At 34.8% G+C, this 26038-nt stretch overlaps 4 protein-coding genes, 1 long non-coding RNA gene and 1 other non-coding gene across 8 annotated transcripts; 3 read left to right on the top strand and 3 right to left on the bottom strand.

The window, feature by feature from the left end:
- Positions 1-1190: 1190 nt before the first annotated feature.
- On the bottom strand, positions 1191-2272 carry LOC105139410 (uncharacterized). Of its 2 annotated transcripts, XR_844971.1 has the most exons (4): positions 2080-2272; positions 1858-1960; positions 1600-1775; positions 1191-1481 (listed from the first exon to the last, which is right to left on the bottom strand). It is a non-coding gene; the product is annotated as an uncharacterized LOC105139410 (long non-coding RNA). The 2 variants fall into 2 exon arrangements; XR_844970.1 differs by lacking the exon at positions 1191-1481 and having other exon boundaries at positions 1540-1775.
- Positions 2273-2326: 54 nt separating this feature from the next.
- Positions 2327-2408, top strand: TRNAS-UGA (transfer RNA serine (anticodon UGA)). Its single transcript has one exon. It is a non-coding gene; the product is annotated as a tRNA-Ser (tRNA).
- A 1541-nt stretch (positions 2409-3949) lies between these two features.
- Positions 3950-6710, top strand: LOC105139408 (mediator of RNA polymerase II transcription subunit). 2 transcript variants are annotated; one of them, XM_011045821.1, is made up of 3 exons: positions 3950-4566; positions 5071-5151; positions 6434-6710. In XM_011045821.1, the coding sequence occupies exons 1-3, from the start codon at positions 4177-4179 to the stop codon at positions 6584-6586; spliced, it is 624 nt and encodes a 207-aa protein (XP_011044123.1). In that variant the 5' UTR covers positions 3950-4176; the 3' UTR covers positions 6587-6710. The 2 variants fall into 2 exon arrangements, with proteins under 2 accessions (XP_011044123.1, XP_011044124.1); XM_011045822.1 differs by lacking the exon at positions 6434-6710 and adding an exon at positions 5388-5817 and having other exon boundaries at positions 3951-4566.
- An 88-nt stretch (positions 6711-6798) lies between these two features.
- Positions 6799-9252, bottom strand: LOC105139407 (non-specific phospholipase C6-like). The gene is made up of 3 exons (XM_011045820.1): positions 7831-9252; positions 7488-7664; positions 6799-7339 (listed from the first exon to the last, which is right to left on the bottom strand). Exons 1-3 carry the CDS (start codon positions 8906-8908, stop codon positions 7041-7043), a joined length of 1554 nt encoding a protein of 517 aa, XP_011044122.1. The 5' UTR covers positions 8909-9252; the 3' UTR covers positions 6799-7040.
- A 3753-nt stretch (positions 9253-13005) lies between these two features.
- Positions 13006-15189, top strand: LOC105139406 (FBD-associated F-box protein At4g10400-like). Its single transcript, XM_011045819.1, has 2 exons — positions 13006-13212; positions 13324-15189. Exon 2 carries the CDS (start codon positions 13324-13326, stop codon positions 15010-15012), a length of 1689 nt encoding a protein of 562 aa, XP_011044121.1. The 5' UTR covers positions 13006-13212; the 3' UTR covers positions 15013-15189.
- A 4641-nt stretch (positions 15190-19830) lies between these two features.
- LOC105139405 (CBS domain-containing protein CBSCBSPB1-like) lies at positions 19831-25551 on the bottom strand. The gene is given in 15 exon segments (XM_011045818.1): positions 19831-20321; positions 20699-20800; positions 20896-20981; positions 21267-21400; positions 21483-21592; positions 22291-22349; positions 22431-22536; positions 22879-22945; positions 23101-23214; positions 23336-23414; positions 23621-23791; positions 23879-24011; positions 24125-24293; positions 25179-25306; positions 25391-25551. Coding segments are annotated over 14 exon segments (1623 nt in total). The 5' UTR covers positions 25391-25551; the 3' UTR covers positions 19831-20156.
- Between the last annotated feature and the right edge of the window lie 487 nt (positions 25552-26038).

The raw sequence follows: 26038 nt of genomic DNA, 5'->3' as shown, positions 1-26038 counted from the left end.
ACCAGACCTCCAGGGAAGTCAGAAATTATGAAGCAAGTTAATACTCCAATGGAACACAAGCAGCAGCGAACTCTTCGTTGAGCCAACCCATTATTAGAAACACAAACTTTAGCCACCGTTGGCGTTATAGTAAATTCTGTTTTTTTGTCTAATTATAAAGAAAAAACTATTTAGTTAATCAAATAACTTCTATTTTTTGCATCGATTCTCACATATAATTGTGTTTCAAGCCTTAATTTTATAAAAACTAAAGTAACTTATTTTTTATTTATGAATACCTGCTTTTTATTAATTTTGGATATCAAATTTCATCTTACAATAGTTTTAACCACACATATATTAAAATATTTGTGTTATGCAATACAAGGCTGTCATGAAAACCCACTCAAGGGTCAAACACATTATCTGTGTAATTCTCACATGAAAATGGACATGCTTTACGAGAATTCAAGCAAGAAATGAACTTCTCCTCCAAGTTAGGAGTTAAATCCCATCCATTGTGACTGAACTTTAGTAGTGGCATGTATTCTTTCTAGCAAGAAATGACCTTACCATTTACATATCATTTCTACACATGTTATTTTGCCTACATTCTGCGTAATGACTTGTAATTGCACCTGTATTCCAAATGATTTTCCAGCTTTTGCTTCACATCATCCACTTTTTTCTTTCACCTGGGAAGTGCAAGTCTAATTTCCAATCAATGCTAAACAAGAGGTTCTTTTGATTAACACTCGACAGCGGCGGCAGGGCTGTTTTCTCTTCTTCTTTCCCCCCTTACAGCTAGAAACGTGCAGGCAAGATGCGTGCATGTTCTGAATCTCTGATACGTCATCTCAGATATCTTTGTGCATGTTCTGAATCTCTGACATGTCATCTCAGATATCTTTGTGCATGTTCTGAACCTCTGATATGTCATCTTAGATATCTTTCCTATTCACCTAGTCATCTTATCTAACATCTAATTTAAATTGTCAACTTCAGAAGGCATTTTTTATCGGGACCATCAAAAATCAACGCGATTCAGCATTTACATTTGTAAATGTTGGTCCGAAATGTTATCCATCATGATGGCTTCAAGATGATTTAAGATAGTCTATATGATCATAACACAGAATCTCCATTAAAAATCTTAAAATCAAGTGCTTAACAAGTCTGAAAAATAGTTGATGAATTCGAATTCTGAACAATCAGTCAGGACCAGTGAATACCAGATAAGATTTTCCACTGATATCCTTGAGAACATCCACTAACTGATGAAGCTAACTCAAAACAAGGACTAAATTTAATCATCTTGTTGGTCAGGCAATATAATATAAATCTAATCCATGGAATAAAAACTTGGAACATACCAGCCCAACTCGTCCAAGAATTTCTTCACTCTTTCTTCCAGTCCTTGTGAATCCCCCAAGGTTGTTGTGAAAGGGTATACATAGGTTATACTTTTGTAGCCATAGATCTATTAGCAACTACATCTCCTTCTACGAAAAACTAAAGCACATCGTGGTCAAACCCTCCATCAACCTCAGCTTGTAAATATTGGCTTGAAAGACCAGAGAAATTACTGATAAATATTAAAATGAGAATCAATCAATGTACCTATTCTCACATTCACATCTAAAATCAAGCAATCGTTCATGGTGTTCAAAGTCTTTCAAATTTTGTTACATAATTACTATGGTTGCATATATATGGTGTTGATTGCCATTTGGGGCATCTTCAATGACTTAAATCTTGGCATTTTTCTTCATTTTCAGGATTGCTTCCTGCAACTTCTGCTCAAAATTAACAACCAAAGCAAGTATAAATTACACTGAAGCGGTACATTTAGCCACAATGCAGAGAATTCTTTAAAACCTGGATTACATTCTCTGGAATCCTCCATGGGAATGCAAATGATGAAGATTGCGGATTTGTTGAAACAGAACCTGGGTTTGTAGACGGGCAAGGCCTGATTTTCCTGCAAAAACAGAACACTGCACGAAGTCAAAACAACAAAGACGTATAAACCATACACATCTAGCCCCATAAAGTAGGGGAGATAAAGAAAGAAAAAAAAATGAAATCTCATTAAAATACCTATTTTATAGTCCAATCTGCAGGTCCTTGGATTGAGAAAATGGGTTGTGGGAAACAGAAGGGGAGGCTGAGAGTTAAGAGAAGCGATAGCCAAGGAGGAAAATGGAGAGTTTAAGGTTACAGTGAGGACTAAGGAGAGGAGATTGGTGAAGAGAATGGGTTTTGCAGTAGGATTTTGAGAAGTAAAGTTTGTGAGTTTGAGGATCTTAATTCTTAATTTTATTTTGGGAAAGAACACTGAGCCAGCGTCGATATGTCCGAGTGGTTAAGGAGACAGACTTGAAGTCTGTTGGGCTTCGCCCGCGCAGGTTCGAACCCTGCTGTCGACGTTTTTTATTAGTTATCTTTCGTCATTGTTCGAACCCTGCTGTCGACGTTTTTTATTAATTTTCTTTCGTCATTGTTCATCCCTATTTTATTTTTTTTGGTCAAACACCCACACAATCTCTTCAATATTTCACATCGATCCCTATTTCTTTTATTTTCTCAAAATCGCATCAGGAGTCCAAAATATTTTCATATGACTCCAAATTCATTAAATGACACAATTGTATATTTTTCCTTTTTAAGAATGTTTGTGGAGTATTATGTTTATCATACAATTTGATAATTGGATAATAAGATATTTCATAATTATAGTATTATGTTTATCATACAATTTGATAATAAGATATTTCATAATTACTAAAAAAAAGTAAAAATAAAAATCAAAAGAGAGAAGAAGTATTTTTTATTTTTTTTAACATAATGTTTTAAAAATATAATTTAGTAATAACAAACAACCCAGTCAATAACTCTTAAAAAAAAACTCCAAAGTATTAACATAAAATATAAATTCTAATTTAACAAGACTTTTCTTCGTCGATTAAAATTAATTTAACATGAGGAAGTGTATTGCAATAAATTTAATATGAGTAACTAATAAATTAAAAACTTCATTTAACAATGAAGACGCTGTTGATGGTTATGAGTTAAATCAAGTGTTGATTGCTTGGTTATGATGTGATTGAATATTAAAACAATAGTATATATTTATTATAATTTTTTATTAACGAACATTCCAATGACTTTTTTTGTTAATTTTTATGTCGTTTTACCATCTCATAATAAATATAAAAAATAAATTTTATAATAATAATAATAATAATAATAATAATAATAATATCTTATGTGTGCATGTATATAAAAAGATAATTAATAATTTATTATATTAATCTATTGATTGTGACTTCAAAATACATTTATAATTGAGATAAAAATTCAAAGTAACAACAAATGGGTCTCCTTGTACTTGACATCAACAATGCCAAGAACACATGATAATCAAACACTTTTTTCTCTCGCGCCATTACAACAATTATAGCCAGAACATCAATAATTACTTTAGCCACAAGTGATGTCAGAACATGAAGCAAACATATGCAATTAGGACACGTTTCTTTTGTTGTGTTTTAAAAGTATGTTAAAAAAATTTAATTTTTTTATTTATTTTAAAACAATATATTTTTAGTGTTTTAAATTATTTTAATATATTAACATAAAAAATAATTTTAAAAAAATAAAAAATTATTTATATGTATTTTAACATAAAAATTATTTAAAAAACAACCATAATTACATTATCAAACAATAAATTAATGTGTTAGTTTTTACAATTTAACCAATATTTTATATTATTTTTTATGTGAAAAAATATTAAAATGATATTTTTTAATAATTTTAATATGTTAATATTAAAACTTATTTTAATATATTTTTAATAAAAAATATTTTTATAAAAACACCTCAATGCAAAACATTCATAAATTGCATCAATTGAAAACTTCTAGCATATTCGAGACTCAAGTAAAATCTATAAAATAGTTTGATGGCTCAGATGTAGTTTACCCTCTTCCTCTTATAAACTAATATTTGTATAGTATTTCTCTTCCGAAACACAAAATTTCCAAATCCCATGTTTGGTTTCTAAGAAAAACCAGATACAAAAAGGAAAAAAGAAAGAACAAAAAATCCTACTTGACAAATTTTTACTCGAACAAGCAGAGATAAAAATAATCCAACGAAAGAAGAGAAAATGGAAGGAAATTCAAATCCCATATGGAAGGCAATTCAAATCCCATATCACCAGTAACACCACAACACTCAAAAACAACACAAGAACTAGCCATAGAAGGCCAAAAACACTTGGAAGAAACAATCCAAGCTGCTTACCAGATCCTCTCTTCTATGAATGATGAGCTTTGCAACCCCACTTTATGGTCCACCACCTCCACCTCTACAAGTACTGTCACTTCCCCTATCACTTCTAGCAACGCACAAAACGGTGATGCGAATGCTGCTATCTCTGATTCCACTCTTGAATTGAATGGCGGTGGCTCTGGTGGTGGCGGGGTGGGTAATGGGGCTCTTGATGAAGCTCGGTTCCGGTACAAGAACTCCGTTGCTGCTCTTCGTGATGTTCTTGCGGCAATTCCTAATTCTCACAAGGTTTATTTTTTTTGAAAAACCCCAACCCTAGTTTTTTTTCCTTTTATATTGTGAATTTTATTGTTTGGGTATAAATTGTGCTTGATTAAAAGGGGTAATTTTTATGCTAAATGTATGAGGCTTTCTGCGATTAGATAGTAGCTGATTTATAACGGAAGATTTTTATTGAGTGTTGAATTTCGAGGCATTTTGTGTCTGTGATTGGAATATTGCTTAATTAGTTGAATGATCAGGAGCAAGTTTTTCACAAATTGTTAGAATTCTTCTTCTTTCTGCTGTTGGAATGTTGCTTTAATCTGAGGTATATAATAATATGGGAGTCAAGAAGATATTGCTGTTAGTAATGTTTAAGTTTCAATACTTGATAAGTTAGTATTCTAGCCAATTGAAAACTTTTGGGCTAACTGGAAATGTCTAGGGCTTCCAATTGGGGTAAAATTTTGTCTTTGGAAATTGGTGACGACGCTAATTGTGTGTGTGTGTGTTTTTAATTTTCCAAAATAGGCAAAACCTTTTGAAACCAGTTCTCCGGCAGATCAAGCTGAGATTGAGAAGTTGGAAGAGCGAGCCTCCAACCTAAGAAAGGTAATTTTCTAATTTTCTTTGAATTTTGAATTCATGTTGGTTGATCAATTTGTATATGTTATATAGTTTATTGTTTCAGAGTTATTTGCAACTGTAACAGCTCTTTGGATTGCTAAAAAAGAGCAATTTTATGCGACATGGTTAAAATGTCTTCTAAGTTTCTTCAAAGTTTGTGTGTTCTTCTTCGTCCTTATATTTGCAAAAATTAGCTCTAATCTTGAGTTTTTTTATCATAGGAACTTGCAAAGAAGAACACATATGTCAAGCTTCTCATAGATCAGTTACGAGAGCTTATTGCAGACATATCTACATGGCAGAGTCCTTATTCTGTCTGAAGTTCATTCAGAACTCATTATCATGAAAAGTGATGCGTGGGAATTAAGAACTAAGTGGAGATGCGTTTGTGAGATGATGTCTGTCTTGACATTTTCTTTCTTTGTGACACTCGGATATACATTAACTGTAGACTTCTAAAGCTAAGTAGCAAGAAAGTTTCTGGTTTAGCATAAATTAGTAAATCTATAGAGATATTGTACAAGAGAGCATGTCTTGCATATCTTGATATGTTTAGCATTCTGGATATTGTCTCTATTGAAGGAAATTTTGGGTACAAGCAAGTTTGATTGTTTTTTCATATTCACAATGGCATTCCCTGTTTGATCACAACATCAAGTGATTTCAAACAAATTGTAACATGCGATTTGATATCTGATTGTCCTGGGTTTGAGGAAGTTGTAGCTGCATTTCATGAATGAAACAATTCCTCTGCAAAGTAACCTTCCAAGATAAATTTAATACCACCCCAACTTGTTTTTACCCAAATGACCAAGTTAGTAATTTGAAGTTGCTTCATTAGGAAGCTCACTGTAGATTCTAGGCTTTGGAAGCACCTTTGGAGGTCATGTATGTTGGGTTTCTTACATAATTGAAAAGGAGGTGCAATATGTATCCTGATCAACAAGATGACTTCCTGGAAGCTGGAAGGATTCATACAGGTTCACTTTAATTCTGCATAAAAACTGGTTTATTGCATAGTGTTTGAACGAACGACTTAAGTGAAATGCATAGTTCCTTGTCGGTGTCATTGATGGTCATTTGAAGAGAGAACATTGATGGACTTTTTAGCCGAAAATACTGATTCTATTATAAGCTACTGATGTTAAAGAACATCATCATATGCTCTGCATGTAGGACAGGAAGGCCGTAAATTGATGGCAACAAATCCCTTTCCTCGCAGAAAATTGGACTTACTATTTTTTTCCCTATCCTTGTTTGCTACCAGCTGTACCGCACCAATGGGGGACCAAGCAGAATAAGGTCCCGTCTGCGTTTAAACGTGGGACTGATCAATGCATCCGTATTAATCACCAACCAATTTTGGGCCAAAAGTCTCGAGTACGTTGAAAAATTGTGCTCGGGCGGCAAGCTGAGTTAGTGTTCAATAGGCGTATTGTCATCTCCATCTCCTACTGTACTCAATCCCACCCATGGTAATGTTACATCATTTATATGAAATCTGTTCAATAGAGCACGTGATTATTGGAATTAATTTTGATCGCTATGACATTGTTCGGAAAGCAGCGTGCAGCATCTCCCTGTTGGTGCTAGGTAAAAGAAGGGAAGAATGGCAATCTTGAGGGTTTAATTAACACCAAAAGTTGCGTACTTCTGTAGCTAAAAGTGCATTTCCTGTTTGGACATTTGCTACAAATGACTCTAGACTTGTGCTTCACTAGACTGTTTTCTTCAAACGATTCAAAGCAATCAAAATCATTATGCAGGAGAGCTTTCTTTTTGCTTTGGTTGCCCTCCACTTCCACCAATCTAGTGACATGAAGCTACACACGATTTTGAACAGAAAATGGAGGAAAACCCTAAATGATTAATAACTAATTGTGAACCGAAGATCTAGTAGTAAGTGATGATCTCATATCTACAATGGCAGATTCATCTGCTCCTAAATTGATAGCCTCTTTGCTAGCTCTGATGAACCTTGTAACAGAACCTTCCACGTATTCATGCGCTTCTTTGACATTCATTTTCTTGCTCATCTCATCTGGGAAGCTGCTCAAGAAGTGGTCACCGTTAAGAACAGCTGCTAGTTGAACTACCTCACTCTGGAATTCGGAAAGTGAACCGTCTTCTTTTGCTTCTGTTCTTCTCAAAGGTGCTACATCTGGCAAGGTCACTGCAATGGTTTGCAAAGGCGCACTTAAAAAACAATCTATCTCCTCCATGTGATTTATCAGTACACAAGACTAAGAAAATGATCAATCTATCACTACTTAAATTTAAGTTATTTATGCGTAATTGTGCATTGATAAGACTAAGAATACCTGGGCAGTCAGTTCTGGGAGATGTCAGCCCCCCAACAACTCCTTCAAATGTGCCAGCCCATGCATCTCTGTGTGTCAAGAAGTTAGAGGACAGGTTGAACATCTTCTTTATAGTTGCAGGAATTGAGGAGTGCTCAAACTCTGAGTTTGGAGCAGGTCCCTTTGGGCCACTTATCACTGAAAAGAAACAAATAATTATATAAATACAATAGAAAATGAAAGTGGGAGAGTGAAACAACAGATCACGACTTTAATTCTTCAGAAGTCAAAGTGATCAATAACGACGTATCTACTAACCTTAGGTACCAACCAAACTTCACATGAAACAGAAAATTAAACTTACCAGTGCCTTTCTTGATCCAAGGAGAGACCATAATTGTCGGCACACGAACTCCAAGCCTATCAAACTTGAAGAAAGACGGGGCGGGGCCAGTGTTCCCATCTGGGCTAGGAATATTAACATAAGGAGTCTTAACATGGTCATAAAATCCACCATGTTCATCATAAGTAATGACCAATAGGGTCTCATTCCATTGAGGACTAGCTCTCAATGCCTCATAAACCTCCTTGACAAATTTTTGACCATTAGCAACATCATGAGATGGGTGATCGTCGTTTGCAGGCATTCCTTTAAGATCAAAATAGCTTGGTTCAATCACAGTTAAGCTTGGCAACTTCCCATTTCTAGCATCTTTCTTGAACTTCAAATTAAACTGATGAAACTTGAAAATATACTTCAGTTTCCTCATGTTCCTATAGAACAAAGTTGTTGGAATGTTTTGAAAGTAAATCCCAAAGCTCTTGCCATTCTCATGAAGTGAATCAAAAATTGTCTTCTGAGGGTACCCTTTAGCCAATTGCTTCTTGACATGGCTTGTTGAGCCGTGAGAAGTGGCGGAATACACAACCAGCCTATTGGGTTGTGTTGGGCCAGGGATTGAAGAAAACCACCTATCAAAGACTGCAAATTCTTTTACAAGTGTTGCATAAACGGGCACAGCTTCAGGCCTAAAGCCTTTCATGACAGTTTCAGAGAGGTTCTGTGATATAGTCAGAGCTTGGTCAACAAAACCAGTCATTGAAGGAATGGAGCTATTGCCAAATACCTGTTGTTCCACAGCTTCGAAAGAGTGTCCAGGATCTGGATCCACAAACTCAGCATCATCTGAGAAACAAATGGATTGTGGGCCGGGATTCTTGGTTGATAAAGGATTGCATTCTTTCCCTGAAACACCATTGATTGCTGGATTGATAGATTTCTTCATCCAACCAATCATGTGATCAAAAGATCTGTTTTCCATCACCAAAACCACAATGGTCTTGATGGGGTTCGGTTGTTGGGCCGTGGAAACACATGAAAGTGTGAGAAACAGCAAGAAAATGGAGGAAAATGAAGGTGGTTTGGTTCTGAGCCACCCCATTGTTGTTTTCCTTAGCCAGGAGCAGGCCTCTAGGCACAGTGGGTTTGCTTTAGTTTTAGCTTCAATGCTTATCTGGTTTCTTGCCTTTATAACGGAATCAAGGAACTCTCCAGGAACCACTATTGTCTATTGCCAGTGCGAAGAAAAGTAGATTTGGTATCTTATACAGTTCTTGCTTTTTGGATATTTTTGAGTCAGAAAGAGAGCGAGATAGAATTTTCACTGTACAAGTTCTGGCCACAGAGAGAATAAAGAAGCTTCTGGTTTTCACCTCTGCTTTTGCTTTTGTGGGTGGTTTTTATAAGAGAGGGCCACATATGTCCAAATCTTTAGCAGACACAGCTTTCTGTGATATGATTACACGTTGCTAGATGCATTAGCTTTAAGAGATGTACTGGTAGGAATCACCATTCACCTCTGCAAATTAGACAGGAGAAGAGACGGGGCATTAAATTTTGAGCGAGTCTTTACAGCCTTTAAAAAATTACTTTTACTCGGAAAAAATGACACAGTGAGCTCATGGCATGGAAGAGCTTCACAAATTTACGAGGTGAAGGGAAGAGAGGGAAATAATTGAGAATATGAAGGCTGTTAATGGTAAATTTTTTATGGCTTCTTTTCTGCAGGGAAGATATTTTTAAATGTGAAAACGAGAAGGAAAGGATGTGAACATGATTTGTTTTAGCAAAAAGTTCACTGTGCAGGCAGCGGAAGAGACTTCATGGTGTGAACTCTATAATTGTCAGGTTGATAAAAAAAGGAGGATATTTTATTTTTAGTTTCATGATTTTTATGTTTTTCTTTTACGATATCATCGTGCTTTTATAATTTAAATAATTAATTTAATTGAGTAACTCAAGTTTAATATTTAATAAATATATTTGTAAAAGGTAGAGCCACAAACCCCGAATATAACTCATTTTATTCTTTAAAAGAATACAAGGGTATTCAAATAAAAAAACTTAAATTAGCTTGTTTTTTATTTTCTAAATTACAAATTTATTATATTAAGTTGGATTAACTAGAGCCTGTTTTCTTGTCCTCTCTTATAAAAATATTTATTTTTATTTTATTTTTTTTTATTTTTTTTTTATTATTATTGTTATCTAATATTTTATTTTATTTTATTTTATTATTATTGTTATCTATTTTTTTATTATCCCGTTGAAATAAAATCAATTTATACAATTCATTCCTGTATACAACTCAAGTCATATATTTGTATTTTATTTTTTCAAAGCGTTTACATTATCTAAATATTATAAAAAAAAAAACCCACAGCACAGTGAGGTACGCAGCTAGTGTCCTCTAAAGAGGGGGCGCGGGCGCAAATGATAGGAGGTTAAAAAAGGGCAGCATGTGCACGAGGAAAAAGCTCAATAGTATTATAAGTGTGCCCCCTGTAGGGGCTTCCACTTGCGAGTGAGGAGGCCCATCAAGAAATAAAGAAGACACATGCATGCTGTACAGGGTAAAAACAAACACGGCATATGGAGATTAGTGCCCTGTCAATCCCGCCATCGAAGGTCATTTTATAAACAATTTCCACCGTCACCTCTGAATTGACGGTCACCGCTTTAACTTTCTTTTAGGATTATATATATATATAATGATTTAGGGTATAATAATAATTATTTTTTAAAATATTCTTTATTGAAAAATATATATTTTTTATTTTTAAAAAATCATTTTTAATATTAGTAGATTAAAACAATCTAGAAACATAAAAAAAATTAAGAGTGGTAGTGATTAATTTTCAAGATTTAAAATATTTTTTGTAAATATTATTTTTACAACTATATATTAAAACAATTTAAAATTATAAAAAAATTATCATGAGTTTAATTCAAAATAAAAAACCGTTAAAAAGCTCTCTCTCGTTATCAACAATCACTTCGAATTCCAATATAAATACAGAAAAGCTTTAACTTGATGTGCATAAAATTCACCAAAGAATTTCATGGATGTTAAAACCTAAAAAAGAAATTCTTAAATATACTTCAGACAGGGTTTCAGCAGCCTGATATTCATTAAACTAAGCTAAATTATACAATAATGAACAAATGTACTTGAAATCCATAATTTAAGGTTTGATGCGATGGTCCCATCCCATCCCATCCCATCCCATGGGGTAATAAATATAGTATTTGCAAGCGAACGAACTGGCGTGTGAAAGTGAGAGTTCTCTCACAGATTTCTCGTCCCCTAATCAGTGGGATCTGTCCACCCACCGCCTCCATAAAAATGTTTTTCTTTTTTATTTTCGAACTTTTAAGCTTCATGACTTGTTTGAAGCAGTAGTAAAATAAAATATCATGTTTCGAATATTTTTTTAATGTTAAAAATTAAATTCTAAGTAGAATTTAATCTGTCTCAAAATAACTGTTATATTTTTATTAAAAATTGAGCCAAGAAGTAGATGGAAAATGAGAGGAAAGACTTGGGATCTGCTTTTATTTAATGGAGGTGTGAGTGTGATTGCGGTTGTTTTAAAGTGTTTTTTATTTAAAAAAATATATTAATAATTTTTTTTATTTTTTAAAAATTATTTTTAAAATTAGTATATTAAAATAATTTAAAAATATCAAAAATATATCAATTGAAAAAAATTTAAATTTTTTTTGAAAGTATTTTCCAAACACATTAGTATGATTACAGTTGTTTTTTAAAATATTTTTTACTCACAAAAATATGTTCATAATATTTTTTATTTTTAAAAATTATTTTTAAAATTAGTATATCTAAATAATTTAAAAATATTAAAAATATATTAATTTAAAAACATTTAATTTTTTTTTAAAAAAATAACACCAAACACGCCTTAAACACCAAGCTAGTGGGAGGCAAGTCTTACTGGCAGGTCACAAACGAACAGGGGAACAAAAGGTCAAGAAATTCCGCCATAAAATGTCAAAAGCAGCACCATCCACTGAAGTGGGATTGGGTTCGGCCATGTTGCCCCCACGCACCGACAACATCAGAGATCCAACTGGCTTAGAGCCCAGTTACTTCTGTGGTGTGGATTCTAAGCTTCTAACCTCCACGACATCACGTGGTTCTTAGTTATATATATATATATATGTGTGTGTGTGTTGGGTTGTTTAATATTACATATAGTGGAAATTATAAAATAAAATTGTTTAAAAATTTATTATTTGAAAAATTGTTTAGTATGAACCCACAAAGAGTATCAAAATGGGCCACCATGTGTGCTTGCTTCTTGATTTCTCAATTTCTTAATTGGGCTAACATGGATGGGGGCCTTGTTCATACAAGCAAAGATATGGGCTTTTAGAGTGACCGACATTATATTGTACCTTCTTCTATAATAATTTTCTGAACTTTCTGTTGCTTTCAATCAACATTTATATATTTTTAATTTCATTGCCGTGCTTTAATAAATAATAGTTTAGGAATCCTAGTTAGGAATATATTTGTGGTTGGTTGTAACTTGTTTTTCATTAAAATTTATTTTTCTATTTAAATTTTTTTAATTTTTTTAAACTTTTTTAAGATGTTGATATTAAAAATATTATTTTTATATATATCTAATATTTTAAAAAATAATCTGTATTACACTCCCAACACTCACTAGATATCTATCACTATGTTACTATAGTGTATTTTATGCATGATTTTTGGATTGATTATACCTAAATATTCATTAATTGGTGTATATATACATGCATGTATAAATTCATTCCTTTCTAATAAAAAAATAAACCTTTCTGAATAATGAGTATACAATAAATTAATAATCTCAATTAAATATTTTTTTTATTATCACTTAAATTTGAAGTTTTTCTGGCACTAAATATATTATTAATTTATAGTTTGAGCCAAGTAAAAATAAAACTAATTCTAGCATGGCCATCTAGTTAAAAGTAACTAAAGTTTTTAAAATTGATTAAATTCTAAAGAAATCAAAAGTTAAAAATTATTTTTACGAATCAACCAGGCAAATATGAAGGGTATGTTCTTAAAATTACAGTAGAAAAAAGAAATTTAGTCTTTATTAATTAATGAACAAATAAATATTTAAAATATTATTTATTATAAAAAAAAGAATTTGTAAGTCACATGAAGTATAATAGTATTTTACCTGCAGATTTCCTAGTCTTTGTCAACTTCTGTCTCGTTCCGGAACCCTAGCTTGTGAAAACATCAGTAACAACATCATAGTTTTTTTCGCGATAATCACCTTGTTATTTTGAGAGAAAGATCATAGAGGAAGGCTTTGCCGTTGCTACTATCATTCGTTTTGCTTGGATTCAAGTTCAACATCACTGCCGCTTAAAAACAAGGTATTATATCATCACCATCATCATCATCATCATCATCAATTCTTACGGTTTCAAGCTTATGATCAATCAATCAATATGTGAGTAAAAGTTAGTGATTTTCTGTATAACTAGATGGAAGAGTCTAAAGGAAGAATTCAGTATGGCTACCAAAGGAAACGGTATGGAAGAGATGATGCCACCAATATAGACATGGGAATCAGAGTTGATGCCTCTGATAGGATCTCTCGACTGCCTGATCACGTTCTGCACCACATCCTCTCCTACCTCTCAATTAGAGCTGTGGTTCGTTTCAGTGTCTTGTCCAAAACATGGCACCGAATCTCGACATCGTTCCCAGTTTCTGATTTTTCAGAAGACGTGCTCCGTCTTAGCAAGCGTTATGAAATCCAAGATTGGAAAAATAAATTCATTGACTTTGTGCAAGATTCTTTGCTTGCACAACACCACCACAACACAAGATCACACAAGTTCAGACTATCTATGGACCTGGATTCTTATGATCCTCAACTTACTTCTCGTGCTGACCACTTGTTGGAACTGGCTACTAAGTGTGGTGTTTACGAGTTTGATCTCAACTTCCAAAATATATCTCATTATTGTTTGCCCCAAGCCCTCCTCTCTGCCGAAGAAATAACTGTCCTTAGGTTAAACGGAAATTATAAGCTCTCCCTCCCTCGTCATGCCATAAACTGGCCCTCTCTACGTGTTCTTTCTCTGATGAATGTTCGTGTTGATGAGGCCATTCTTCAGAATCTCATCTGCGGTTGCCCTCTGATTGAAAAACTTGCTTTAGTTTATTGTTATGGTGTCAAAAGCGTTCTTATTTCAGGATGTATAAAACTCAAGGAGGTTGAGGTGAATGAAGGCGACAGTGTTCTTGAAAGAATTGAGATTCATGTACCAAGTCTCCGAAAATTTTGCTACATAACTGGTTTGGTTAAAAGTTTCTTCCACATCGACATGACTGGTTGCAGGAATCTGGAGGTACTAAAGTTAAAGTTTTATAACATAACAGAAGTAATTGGACAAGTATTTCAGGATCTTATTGCTCAATTTCCTGCCCTTAAAGTCTTGGCCTTGAATTGTTATGCTACTTCATTTAGTAGGATCAAAATTTCGAATCCACAGCTCGAGAAGTTACAACTATGGTCATCAGCTCTAACTAAAGTCACCATCACCAGTCCAAGCTTACATGCATTCAAACATTTTTCCTATGGATTTCCATCTGCGTTTTCACTCGACCAATCAAGTCTACAGAAAGCTACCATTCACGTTCACAAAGGCGCTCTCTATTCTTCTGATTTCCTCCGACTTAGGGAATATCTTGGAAATTTCAACCAAATCAGACGTCTCACATTGCGCATAAACTATGTAGGCATCAGATTTATCCCTGAAACATTAAATAATATCTCCATTCCAGCTTTGCCTGATATCAAGCACTTGAAGCTCAAAATCTGTCCATCTACTGGAGCTAGTGGGAGTCTTGCCAACCTGAAAGATTACAGAGATATTGTTGATGGCTTACTTTGGGTTTGCCATCCAGAGACTATACTGCTTATTTCAGGCTGGAGTTCTGAAAATGTATTTATCCAGATTCTTTGCGAAAAACTAATGCAAGGAGGAGAAAAACATTGTTGCACATCTTCCCATATCAAATGCTGGCGGCATGACTTAAAAGACATTCAAATCGAGCACTTGCAACGAAATGCAGAGGCAAAGGCTTTTACATGTGGTACTTTGTTAGAATCACTACCAAATCTTGCTCGAGGGCAAAAGATTAGATTCATTTTCAATTGGTGATTCATTTTATCCATGAAGGACAAGGTAGTGTATATTTATTTTAATTATTCTGGCAATATTTACGTTGAGCCTAGACAAAGACATAGACATCTATGAGTGGTAAGTTCATGACATCTTTGCTTGTTTTTGTAATTGTATCTGGAATTTCCTCAATTATGGATTAATCCTTTTCAATCATCAGGAATCTGTTACTTAATCCTCCTATGTTTATGATTTATATATCAACATCTTATACGACAAACAAGATATAACTGATCATGTTTAACTAGATGAACGAGAGCATTAAGCAAGGAAGAGTTTGCATGCTTGCCTTATCATTTCCAAACTAGCTAGGGTTTAACTTAGCCAAGTTCAATCTATTTTCTGGACTTTAAGCATTAAAATTGCCAAAAAGAGGAATTAGCATAGATAAAATTAATGAAGGAATATCAACAGTTCGATGTTGATATCCAAGAAACCAGCTACCAGTACTGAAATATATTGAAAATCTAAGCACATGAAGAATTATATGCAGTACGATCAGCACCAGAGAAATAACAGCGGAAATTAAACTAAAAAGTTCCAAGCAGTTTCAGTTAATCTTTTATTTATTTACGACTGAGCAAAGCATCCTAGCTATTACCCTCAGCCTGAAAATTCAGCTTGAAACTTTCGTCTTCCTCTGATTCGAACCCTTGGCTCCACAATTCATTTATCTTTAACTTCATCATTTCATACATGTTGTGATCCTCTGGTCCCAAAATACATTTATACTCTGCCTTCAATTCATCAATCCTTGATGCTATCGTTTTTAACTCTTTCTCACATCTGTCAAGATCATTTTTGAGTGCAGACAGTAAATCCTTCACTAATATCCCTTTATCAGGTTCTCCTTCACGCAATAGTGTACTTTCCAAACACAGAATTGGGTCAAAAAATTGGAGAATGAGTTGATCAACGTGGCTGCCTTCAATTAAGTTTTCCCTCAGTTCGATGCCTCTAAATTCATCATCCTGATCAGTATCTGAGTATTCTTCAGGAATGTCCACCTGCTTTAACCTTTTCAACCTTTTCACTTCTTCATCAGAAAATTCCATTAGAACCAAGATCCTGTGAATTACCTTGGAGTTCTTATCTTTACATTGATATTTCAGAGAATTAAAGAACCCTTGAAACATTGTGTCCACTAAGTCAATCTCTGGCAACGAAAACATGAGATTAACGAGAAGATGAAAAAGCTCAGTTGCCAGTCTAACTACTTCAGCCTTGATTTCTTTGACAGTCTCCCAATCTTCATCTAATTCAATATATCCCCTTAACCATTCCATGAGACTCTTTTTTGGTCGGTGTTGATCTTTCTCATCTTTAGTCATCAGCTTCACATCACCTACTTCCTTCTTGAGTTGGTAACTGTCATCTTCACTTCCACTTTCGAGGTCAATTTTTTGCATTTCTTCTTCCAATCCTTCTATATTAGTCAAAATATCTCCAGCACCATCAGAACCTTCTTCTTGCTCAAGATTATTGGAGGAACTATATGCTATCCTTTCAAGGAGAGTCGTCTTCTTTACAACAACACCTTCTTCACTCCCTGTTTGTTTTTCTTGTTCTGTGGTTTCCGTGTCACTCTCCAAAGTTTGTAACAGTTCTTCAAACTTTGGATCGGATTCTTCTATATTTTCAGTACCTAGAAACTCTTCTTCGGAATCATCTTCCTTTGACTCCCTTTCTGTTTCTTCTTCATTATCTCCACTATAACCAGATAACGTCAGCGCCTCTTCTTCACCCGTTTCTAAATCAGCCAACATTTCATTCCCACTATCTTCTCCTTCCTCAGATCCATTACGATCAGCATGTGTGTGGGAAAAATCAACCCTTTTTTTAATCTGAGATTTGGTTGTTTGATGTTGAGCAGAAAGTGCCAAGCTTTTAATCCCACCAGAAAGCTCACTGGATTCCTGAGTAGAATCAATCTTTGGGCTAATTTCTTCGAGGTTGGCTCTTTCATGTTGACCAGAACGCTCCATTAACCCACTCCTTGTCTTTAGAACGTCTTGATTACTTTTCCTGACCGCATTAGAAAGATTCAGCTGGGGAGTTGGAAAGTGGATTTTTCCAAGAAACCGTTGTTCCTGAGAAACATCTATCTTTGATTCTTCTGTATCACCTTCTACATCTCCACTATGAACAGTCTCTAACTCAGGCTCAGGCAATCCTTTAACCTCACTATCTTCTTCTTTGTTTAACTCATCATTCTGACCAGCTTTCTTGGTGCTTTCAGCTTCAAGACTGGATCTTTCACGAGATTGAGTAGGATCATTTGTAGTTTGATCTTTGTCAGCCATTGATGATTCCTTGGCAGAACCAATCTTTGAGCTTCCTTCAAGATTGGTTCCTTCACGTTGAGTAGAATCCCCCCATTAACTCCCTTGGTGATGTCTCTATAGCATCCTGGTTACCTTTCCTGATTGCTTTGTGAAGATTCAGCTGTGGAGTTGGAGAGAGGATTTTACCAAGATCATTTGGATTTTGATCTTTGTCAGCCACTGTTGATTTCTTTGAGAGTGTTTCTTGGATGCTTTCTTGAGAGAGAGATTGTGAGAGTTTTCAAGGAAGTGGAGCCAAAATGTGGCTTTTGAAGAAACGGTTATTCTTTTATTCTTTTATGGGTAACTGATTGTTTCCCAGGCGGGTTATGTATTTAAATCCAATCTATCCTACAAATATATCGACATAAATATTATGTTTTATTAATGGCCTTCGAGGAGCTATAAAAGGTGAAAATCTCTTGTACAGTTCTTTAGTAGCCATGAGAATAGTGATATCATCACCAACTATGATTATCAAATAGTTGGCAATTTTATACATAGCAATCCTGTCGAGACCTCTTCGTTAGTTGGGAGAATAACCAGCACAAATTGGATTTCTTGAGTTCTAGTAAGAAAATCCAAATGCCAGCTTTTTTCTTCTCTTAGAGCAATCGGCAATGACATTTTATTAGGAGAAAGTAAACAGGATAAAAATTGAAATAGAAGATTACCGCAGTGCAATACACAATGACATGTCTCCAATCCGAAAGAGTTGGGAAAGGACTAACAAAACAAAAATCCTGACACCAAAAACATATTGCTTTAGTCCAAAAGACAAGCTATCAACTCAAAATCAGCAGCATGAAGACCAGCATAGCTTAGCAGCAGCACTGTGGTATGTTGCATTAGAATGGAGGTTCGGTCTATCTATGACCCTGGATTTTGATGATGATGATGAAGAACTTTCGTCTCGGGTGATGATCTGTTGACACTGGCTACCGAGAATGGTGTTTCTGAGTTAAATCTCCACTTAGAACAAAAAAGGCAAATTTAATTATAAAAAAGACGATGATGATCTTGATTTTTTGTCCGATCACACTTCTGTGTAGATTCATTAACTGTCTTTAAGTTAAGTGGATGTAGCTGACTGACTATTGATCCTGAAGTCATAACTTGGCCTCTCTACGTGTTCTCTCGCTGAAAGGAGTTTATGTTGACGAAGATGACATTATTCAGAATCCCATCTGCAGTTTATATCATAACTTGGCCTTCTCTGAATATTAAAGAATATCTCTTCTCCTGCTTTATAAAATATCAAGCACTTGAAGTTTAATACCATTAATAAAAACTCTCATAACTTTCGTACCCCGCTTGAATTGAAAGCTCTTGTAAATGACATATTTTGGTATGTGATCCTGTGTCTCTGCTACTTATACCACGCCGGGGTTCCAACTAATTGATCGAGTTTCTTTGCTGCAAACTAATGCGCAGTGATTCCCTCATCGTATATTGGCAATCCGAATTAAGAAGGCATTCAAATCAAGCACCTCGAGCTGTATATAAAGAATGATACCATTAAATGTAGTGCTTTGTCGAGGTCACTACACACCCTTGCACCTGCAGGGAAGAAGGCTATGGTGATTCAATTCGTTCATCAAGGATGGTGTGATAACATAATGCAGTCAGAACTAGGACGGAGATTCTTCCAATCCAGCTGCACGACCCAATTAATTTTGCTGCTCAAAGTTACTACCATGTGGGATTGCGACCCTCAATGTTAGCTGGCCAATTTATATTGATGTAGGAATAATCATGCTCATGCATTGATGTTAGAAGCTTAGCAGATATGTTTACAGACTAAATTGATTGGTTAAAAGTTAAAACAAAAAATAAAAATAAAAAATTGAATGAATCAAGATGAATTTGCTAATGAAAACAAATATAAATTTAATATGATCTTGCTGGATGAGTAGCTCGCTCTACGTTATGTCACACACGTACATAATACGTTATTTTTATACAATTACATGCAATCATAATTGAAACTAAATTGATTGGTTAAAAGTTAAAACAAAAAATAAAAATAAAAATTGAATGAATCAAGATGGATTTGCTAATGAAAACAAATATAAATTTAATATGATCTTGCTGGATCGAGTAGCTCGCTCTACGCTATGTCACACACGTACATAATACGTTATTTTTATACAATTACATGCAATTATAGTTGAATATTTCTTACTATATCATGCATCTGCTAGCTAAATCTTTTGTTGACTTCCACTACCCTACCCCACTTGCATTGGCAAAAAAAAATAGTCATAGTGGTTGCTTATATGATGGCCACTGGAAGCTTACATGATCGTTAACTTCAGGACCCGTGAGATTAGTCGTGGTGCGCGCAAGCTGGCCCGGACACCCACGTTAATCTAAAAAAAAATAGTCGTGGCCTTGCCTGGAAGAAGCTTGAAAAAAATCAAGTCTGGGGTAAGAAAACCAGCCTGTCATTTGAATTTAAAGTGATTTGGGATTTTTGAAAAACAAGAAAAAGCAGCTCTTTTCTTGCCTTGCCTATATTTGATAAGCAACCTCAGTCAAACTGAACGGTGGCTGTAATTTCTGTACACAAAAATCTCCAAATTCGTGAAAATTCGTGACGGAGCACACCTCCAATGACAAAATACATAGAAGTGGCAGTTATAAATGCGAATTACAGAATAACTAGATGCAAGAATGAATTTTTCTCGTATATGTCGTTCTATAAGAACATCAATCGTAGGAAAATTCCCTCGCAAAGAATTACCATTTCTCCTTTTAGTTCAGAAGGATGTTAAGATTGTATAAACTTTAAGAGTATCAGTAACCAGATCTCCTTAAGTATGCCAATACGCCTAACCCAGCAACAAGAGCAGCACCTGCGGCAACAGTACTGTATGCAGAAGCCCATGCATCTGCTTGAGCATAATCAAGACTTTCTGAAAAAACTTAACGTCCATGGGGTTGGGGGGGGGGGCACATCCACTGGTCCAAAAATCCATTTTTTTAATCTAAGGTACTTGTTATTCTATATCTTCTCATATAAGCATATTCACAATAATATAATATTCTATTGCCAGGACTTCCTGATTTTGGTTTTTCTAGAATTATTCAGGTTACCCATTCTTTTCTTATTTTCTTTGTGCAACCATGTCCATGTAAAATGTTGATAAGAAATAGAGGAAAATAAAAGAACTTCAAAACGAAGTCTTTCATGTCTAGAGGATGATCCACAAAGAACTATTCTCAAATAGTTTACAAATATTAATGTCATTGCCACTAGTAATCCATTCACCAGGTAAGATTGTCCCTTAACTTAATTATCCCACTTTTCTAAAGAAAAACATTAATGACAAGCAGACAGCTGACAATACCTTCAAACCAGCTGATCTTGCATGCTCTACAGCCGTGGTGAGGTCACTATCTGATGCCAGAACAACTTTGTCATGATCTTCATCTTCATACTTCAGAATGCAACCATGAATTAGTATGAAGTTAACAGAAAGAAAATAAATTATTCAGGCTACTGATCACACAGTACAAAGTCCATAAAATATACCAGAATTTGAGGTAAGTTGTTGCGGTTAATATCATCCCCTAGCCTCTGAAGGATTGAAGTTATTAGATCAGTCAGACTTCGGGTCTCTACCTCAAAGGAAATCAATAAACAAGGTCAGCTACCAATTATATGTGAACCTTGTTTTCATTAAATGACACCAGGATTTCACAGCATTCAGCCATTCACATATCCAACGCCAAATATCTAGACTTATGGGAATCACAAATATATATTTATACTCTAGAAGCAAGTCACCTGGCAGTAACTTGCAATGAAGTGGACATTCCATAAGCTATGCTAGATGCAGTGAGGAAAAGCAAATTCATGACCATCTTAAAAGCCTTGTATAGAAAGCAAAACAAATATATTACCACAAGTAAATCTGTGCATTCGACCCTTTTTGTCTTCAATTTTAAAAGAAAAGTTGTTTGGCAACCCTGATGATGGATAGAGAAGAGATCTCGCCGTCTCTGTCCCTTCAGAAGCCATTTTCAAGGAACCTTCACTGCCATTTCACCAACTACGTGTATGTAAACCCAATAGAAGAAATCAAAATCTAGCTTAATATTAACACCAAAACATCTAACCTCCGCGACTCATCCTCGTCATCATTAGGACTCATAGCCATGGCAGAATCCCAAAACTTCTGCATCATTGTGCTTGCAGTCTCATTATTTGCTCCAGTTGTATTCCCGACCTGATTAATGAAGGGATGGTATAAATGCTTTTATTCTTCTCCGCAAAAATCGTAGCATCTTATGTTTTTCCCGAGACCAATAATATAAATTTAAACATTATGAGGAGAGCCGGAAAATAAATTACCACATGCATGCCATCTTAATAATTTAAGCATGACACTCTTCCACCTTCCCTGCCTTCTCTTTTTGGAAAAGACATAATTCCCAATTACACTTCTAAACAACACACACGCATAAGCCATGTAATTGAATTCTAACACAACAGTGTGTGATGGCATAAAAGGCAGAGACCATCCTTCTCCAACTCCAAACTTCCATTCCTACTATTAAAATCATCCACTACAATTAATTAACATGGATCTGAATGCATATATGTTGACACATCAATTCTTAGACATTTAGGATATTATATGTAATGGATGCATATTCAAAGTATCTTCAAGTAGCGGAACATCCCTTCTATTTGTTATTCTTTTGATATATATATAGGAAGAAATCAACAAATTTTCAAGAGTATGATATTGAGTACAAGCTGGAAACAGATAAATGAGGAATTTTGAAGAATACTTGCTTTTCAGATTTGAGAACATGTTGTAGATGTTATGCTAAGGAATAATAATTCATTAAGTCAATGAAACATGCAAAGAGCACATTGTAAAGCACTACGTAGTCCAAGAAGGACACGGGCTTGACTTACTGTGGCGACTGCAGCATGAGTGATATGAATCACATCAATGACAGCAACTATGTTCCCATCTGCATCCAACCATCCAAGGTCATCAGAAACCAAAATGACTGGCTAAAAAGCATTTCACTCTTTATCTACAAGGATGGCACCTCTGTCTAGCACAGGAAGGTGCAAAAATTTCCCATCATGCATGGTGTGCAGAGCATCAACAATTGGTGTATCAATTGTTGCACATTCTGGATTGGGAGTCATGACCTGTAGAAAAACCCGAAGCAAGATGACCGACTTAACCACTTTCTTCCATTTATCTGAGAGGCATGTTCTTCTGTAGTTCTATGTAAGGGTCCAAGTATACATTTTTAGAGCCATTGCTTCACTCAAAATATGCTAAACAAGTATCTCATTCCCAAAGTCTCACTAAAAACACCCACTAAGATAGAACTATAATTGGATTATGGCTTTTCTTAGAAGGTACATAATCACATTCTCCTTAGTGTTAGCAGATTCTATATCATTGCAACTTGAAGGATACAGGACACAATTTTCTTTTGACAAATTCCCTGGGAAAGCCAACTATGCTATCTGAAAGAGAAATACCTTCTCTACAAGAGTTGAATCTGGAGGAAGATTTTGTGCTATTACTCGCATCAAGATATCTTTTGAACTGACAGAATTAAAAATAAAATAAAATGATGTGTATTAATTATAACAACAAAACAAAAACTTCCTGCTATAAGATTTTGATGCAAACACAGATGACGAATGTAGTTCTTAACTCTATTCACTTGCTTGCTAGATGCAATTTAAAATTAAACTCACGTAAAAATTCCTCGGGGTTTTTCATCAACAGTCACTACTGCACAACCTGATCGAGATTCAAGCATCTTCTTTGTCACCACCAAAACAGTTTCTGACGGTGATACAGTTACAACCCTGAAAGATGCAAAAACATATCAAATTAAAGAACTGGCTGTCTATTTTGTCCACAAATCCTTTAAGCAATTAATGGTAGAGTATCCAAGATAAACACTCAAGGGGACAAAGTATTACCTACTTTGAATTCTCCGGTATTATAGTAGACAAAGCAGGCCTAAACATTTTCTCTCGAAGTGTCTCAATGAATGTATTGGGGACTGCATGTGAACCAAAAATTAAAAAATAAAACAAAAGTGCAAAGAAAAGTAAGGAACAAATTCTACTCTATGTTATGTTGTAACAAAGTAGCCAGAAAGACAAGTAATCCAAATGTTAGAAAAGTAAGGAACAAATTCTACTCTATGGTATGTTGTAACAAAGTAGACAGAAAGACAATGTCATTCAAAGGAACACTTTCACTAACCAGATATGGATGCCCCCCAATTTTTTTCAACACCTTCGACAGCTGCAGCAATGGCTTTTCCTTTTTCTGCAGCCCTTTCCATACGAGCAATAGCGTCATATAAACACTTCGCTATGTCCAGTAGGGCAATTACCTCTCCATTCTCGACAACAGGCAAATGTCTGAATTTTCCTGTTAATTACTAATATCAAAACCATATCCACATGGCATGATGTAACAGGCTTGCAAGGTTTTATTGCATCTCAGTTTATTACAAACCTTGAACCATCTTCTGGAGAGCTTCCACAGCAAGAGTGTCAGAGAGAACAAAAACAGGGTTCCTAGTCATAACTTTAGAAACAGGTGTCTCCTCAAGATTGACCTCAGAAGCAATTACTCTTGAAGCTAAATCCTACAAAAAAGAGGAAATAAGACATAAATAAAGGTCCACATTAGGGTGAAGGAAAAGAAAACTTCTTTCCACTAGGGTTTTTTTGACCCAGAAACATAAAATTTTAGCCACACCTTATCTGTAAGGATTCCACAAAGTAACGCATTAGAGTCAGTTAGCAATAAGGCATCAACTCTACGAGCAGCCATCCTACGGCAAGCCTCATAAATGCTTGTGCTCTCAGGAACTGTCAAGGCCTTTGACAAGCGCAGCCGTTTTACTGTGCGCTCTCCAGTCAGTCCCCTGTTTAAGATGTAGTTGCAAATAGAAGATTACATTAATGGTGATGTAGCAACCATTGCTGCTAGGCCTTCCAGTGATCTATATTTGTCGTGTGAACTGGATACCTGCCTATCTATCTACATAATCAGAGATCACTAATATTTCTCCTACCATGAATTCAATGTTAAAGTAGCACAAAAAGATTGATTACCTAAACATGAGGCCAAGGCCATGCCTTGCGTTTCGTAATTTACTAAGCCCAAACATCCCATTACTGTAGCAGGGAGAAGCGTGAATAATAAGGGGATAGAAAAGAAGTGCAGAGAGGAGTTGAATTATAGGTATATGCCTCTTCAACACCCCCATCCCCTTTCAGTTTTCCAAAATCATTAGAAGAACTCCTGATGATCGCATTCCATAACTTTATCAAACTATTCACTTTCATTGATCCAAAAATTTGTTATCCTTTTGTTTCTTAAAAAATGGATAGAACCATTACCATACACGACATCAAGAACCAACCTAGAATCCAAATTCATCCTGTTAGGACACACCTCTCCACCATCGAACACATTTTTTCCCTCATGAACCAGACTAATATTGATTGAATCATTTCCATAGCTCACAATTGCAAGCAACAGACACTATACAATTCAAAGCTCTTCTTCTCTTATCTCACAATTCACAAAAAAAAGCTCAATTACATGTAACAATAAAACACTAAAAATCAAATTTAAAATGCCCCAAACTTATTAATTTTTTTCCTTAAATCCTCTGCGTCCTCTAATTATTAAATCAATAAATAGAAATGAAAGTAAATGTCAGATTTAACGCAGAAACAAACAAAGAAGGAATCAAAATTCGCAATTCAAAAATAAATAATAAAAAAACACAGAGGAAACATACATAGAGCGCGAAACAGTGAGAGATTTCCTAGAAGCATCAGGACCTCCTCCTCCCTCGTTAGCTTTTTTCCTTCCATGCAACGACGAAGACGACATACTTTTCCTCGTCGAACTCCCTTGGCTAGCCATCTTCACCACCGATAATAACAGAATTCAATATCAAAATTTTGATAATTCAGGGAAGAATCACGATAGAGGAAATCAGATTCTTACTATTTATTTATTTATTAATTTCCCGGGAAAGTTCTCGCGAAGTCGGGATTTCCCGGGAAAAATGGACCGATCGACGAGGAGAGAGAGGAGGGAAAAAGGGTGCCCTAAAAATTGGAAATGGGAGAGAATTACGACCGTATGGGATGCTCTTACGTCTTACCTTATCTTGGCTATAACCTTATCTTTGCTATAACGGGATAACGTAAGATTTTTTTTTAATTTCTTTTTTTTTTACAAAATACAAGAAATGATTTCTTTTTAATTTTGGTAAAAACGAAAACATTATATTTAATCCTTTTAAAGCCCGTTTCGAAAACATTATATTTAATCCTTTTAAAGCCTTTTTCTACAAAAAATAAGCCTTTTTCTTTATACATTGCTTGTATTTATAGGGATTATTTTTTTCTTTTTTCCTATAATAGCCTAATTAATTTCTTTTTTTGTATAAGTATAAAAGAAAATCAGTAGAAGCCAATAAGGACATGGTTACTGGTAAAATTTACAGCAGATATTTATCAAAAGGGATAACAAAAGGATAGAAAGAAGTAGCAGAATACAGACATCATAAATTGATTTTATGGTGGTGTAAGAGTTTTTAATCCCACTATGTTTTTCAAGCTACTTCAAACAAATTCACGAGATAATAGG

The sequence above is a fragment of the Populus euphratica genome, unplaced genomic scaffold (assembly GCF_000495115.2).
Source record: "Populus euphratica unplaced genomic scaffold, PopEup_1.0 scaffold92.1, whole genome shotgun sequence".
Taxonomy (NCBI): domain Eukaryota; kingdom Viridiplantae; phylum Streptophyta; class Magnoliopsida; order Malpighiales; family Salicaceae; genus Populus; species Populus euphratica.
Note: the sequence above shows the minus strand (reverse complement) of the source record. Positions and strands in the feature narration are given on the sequence as shown.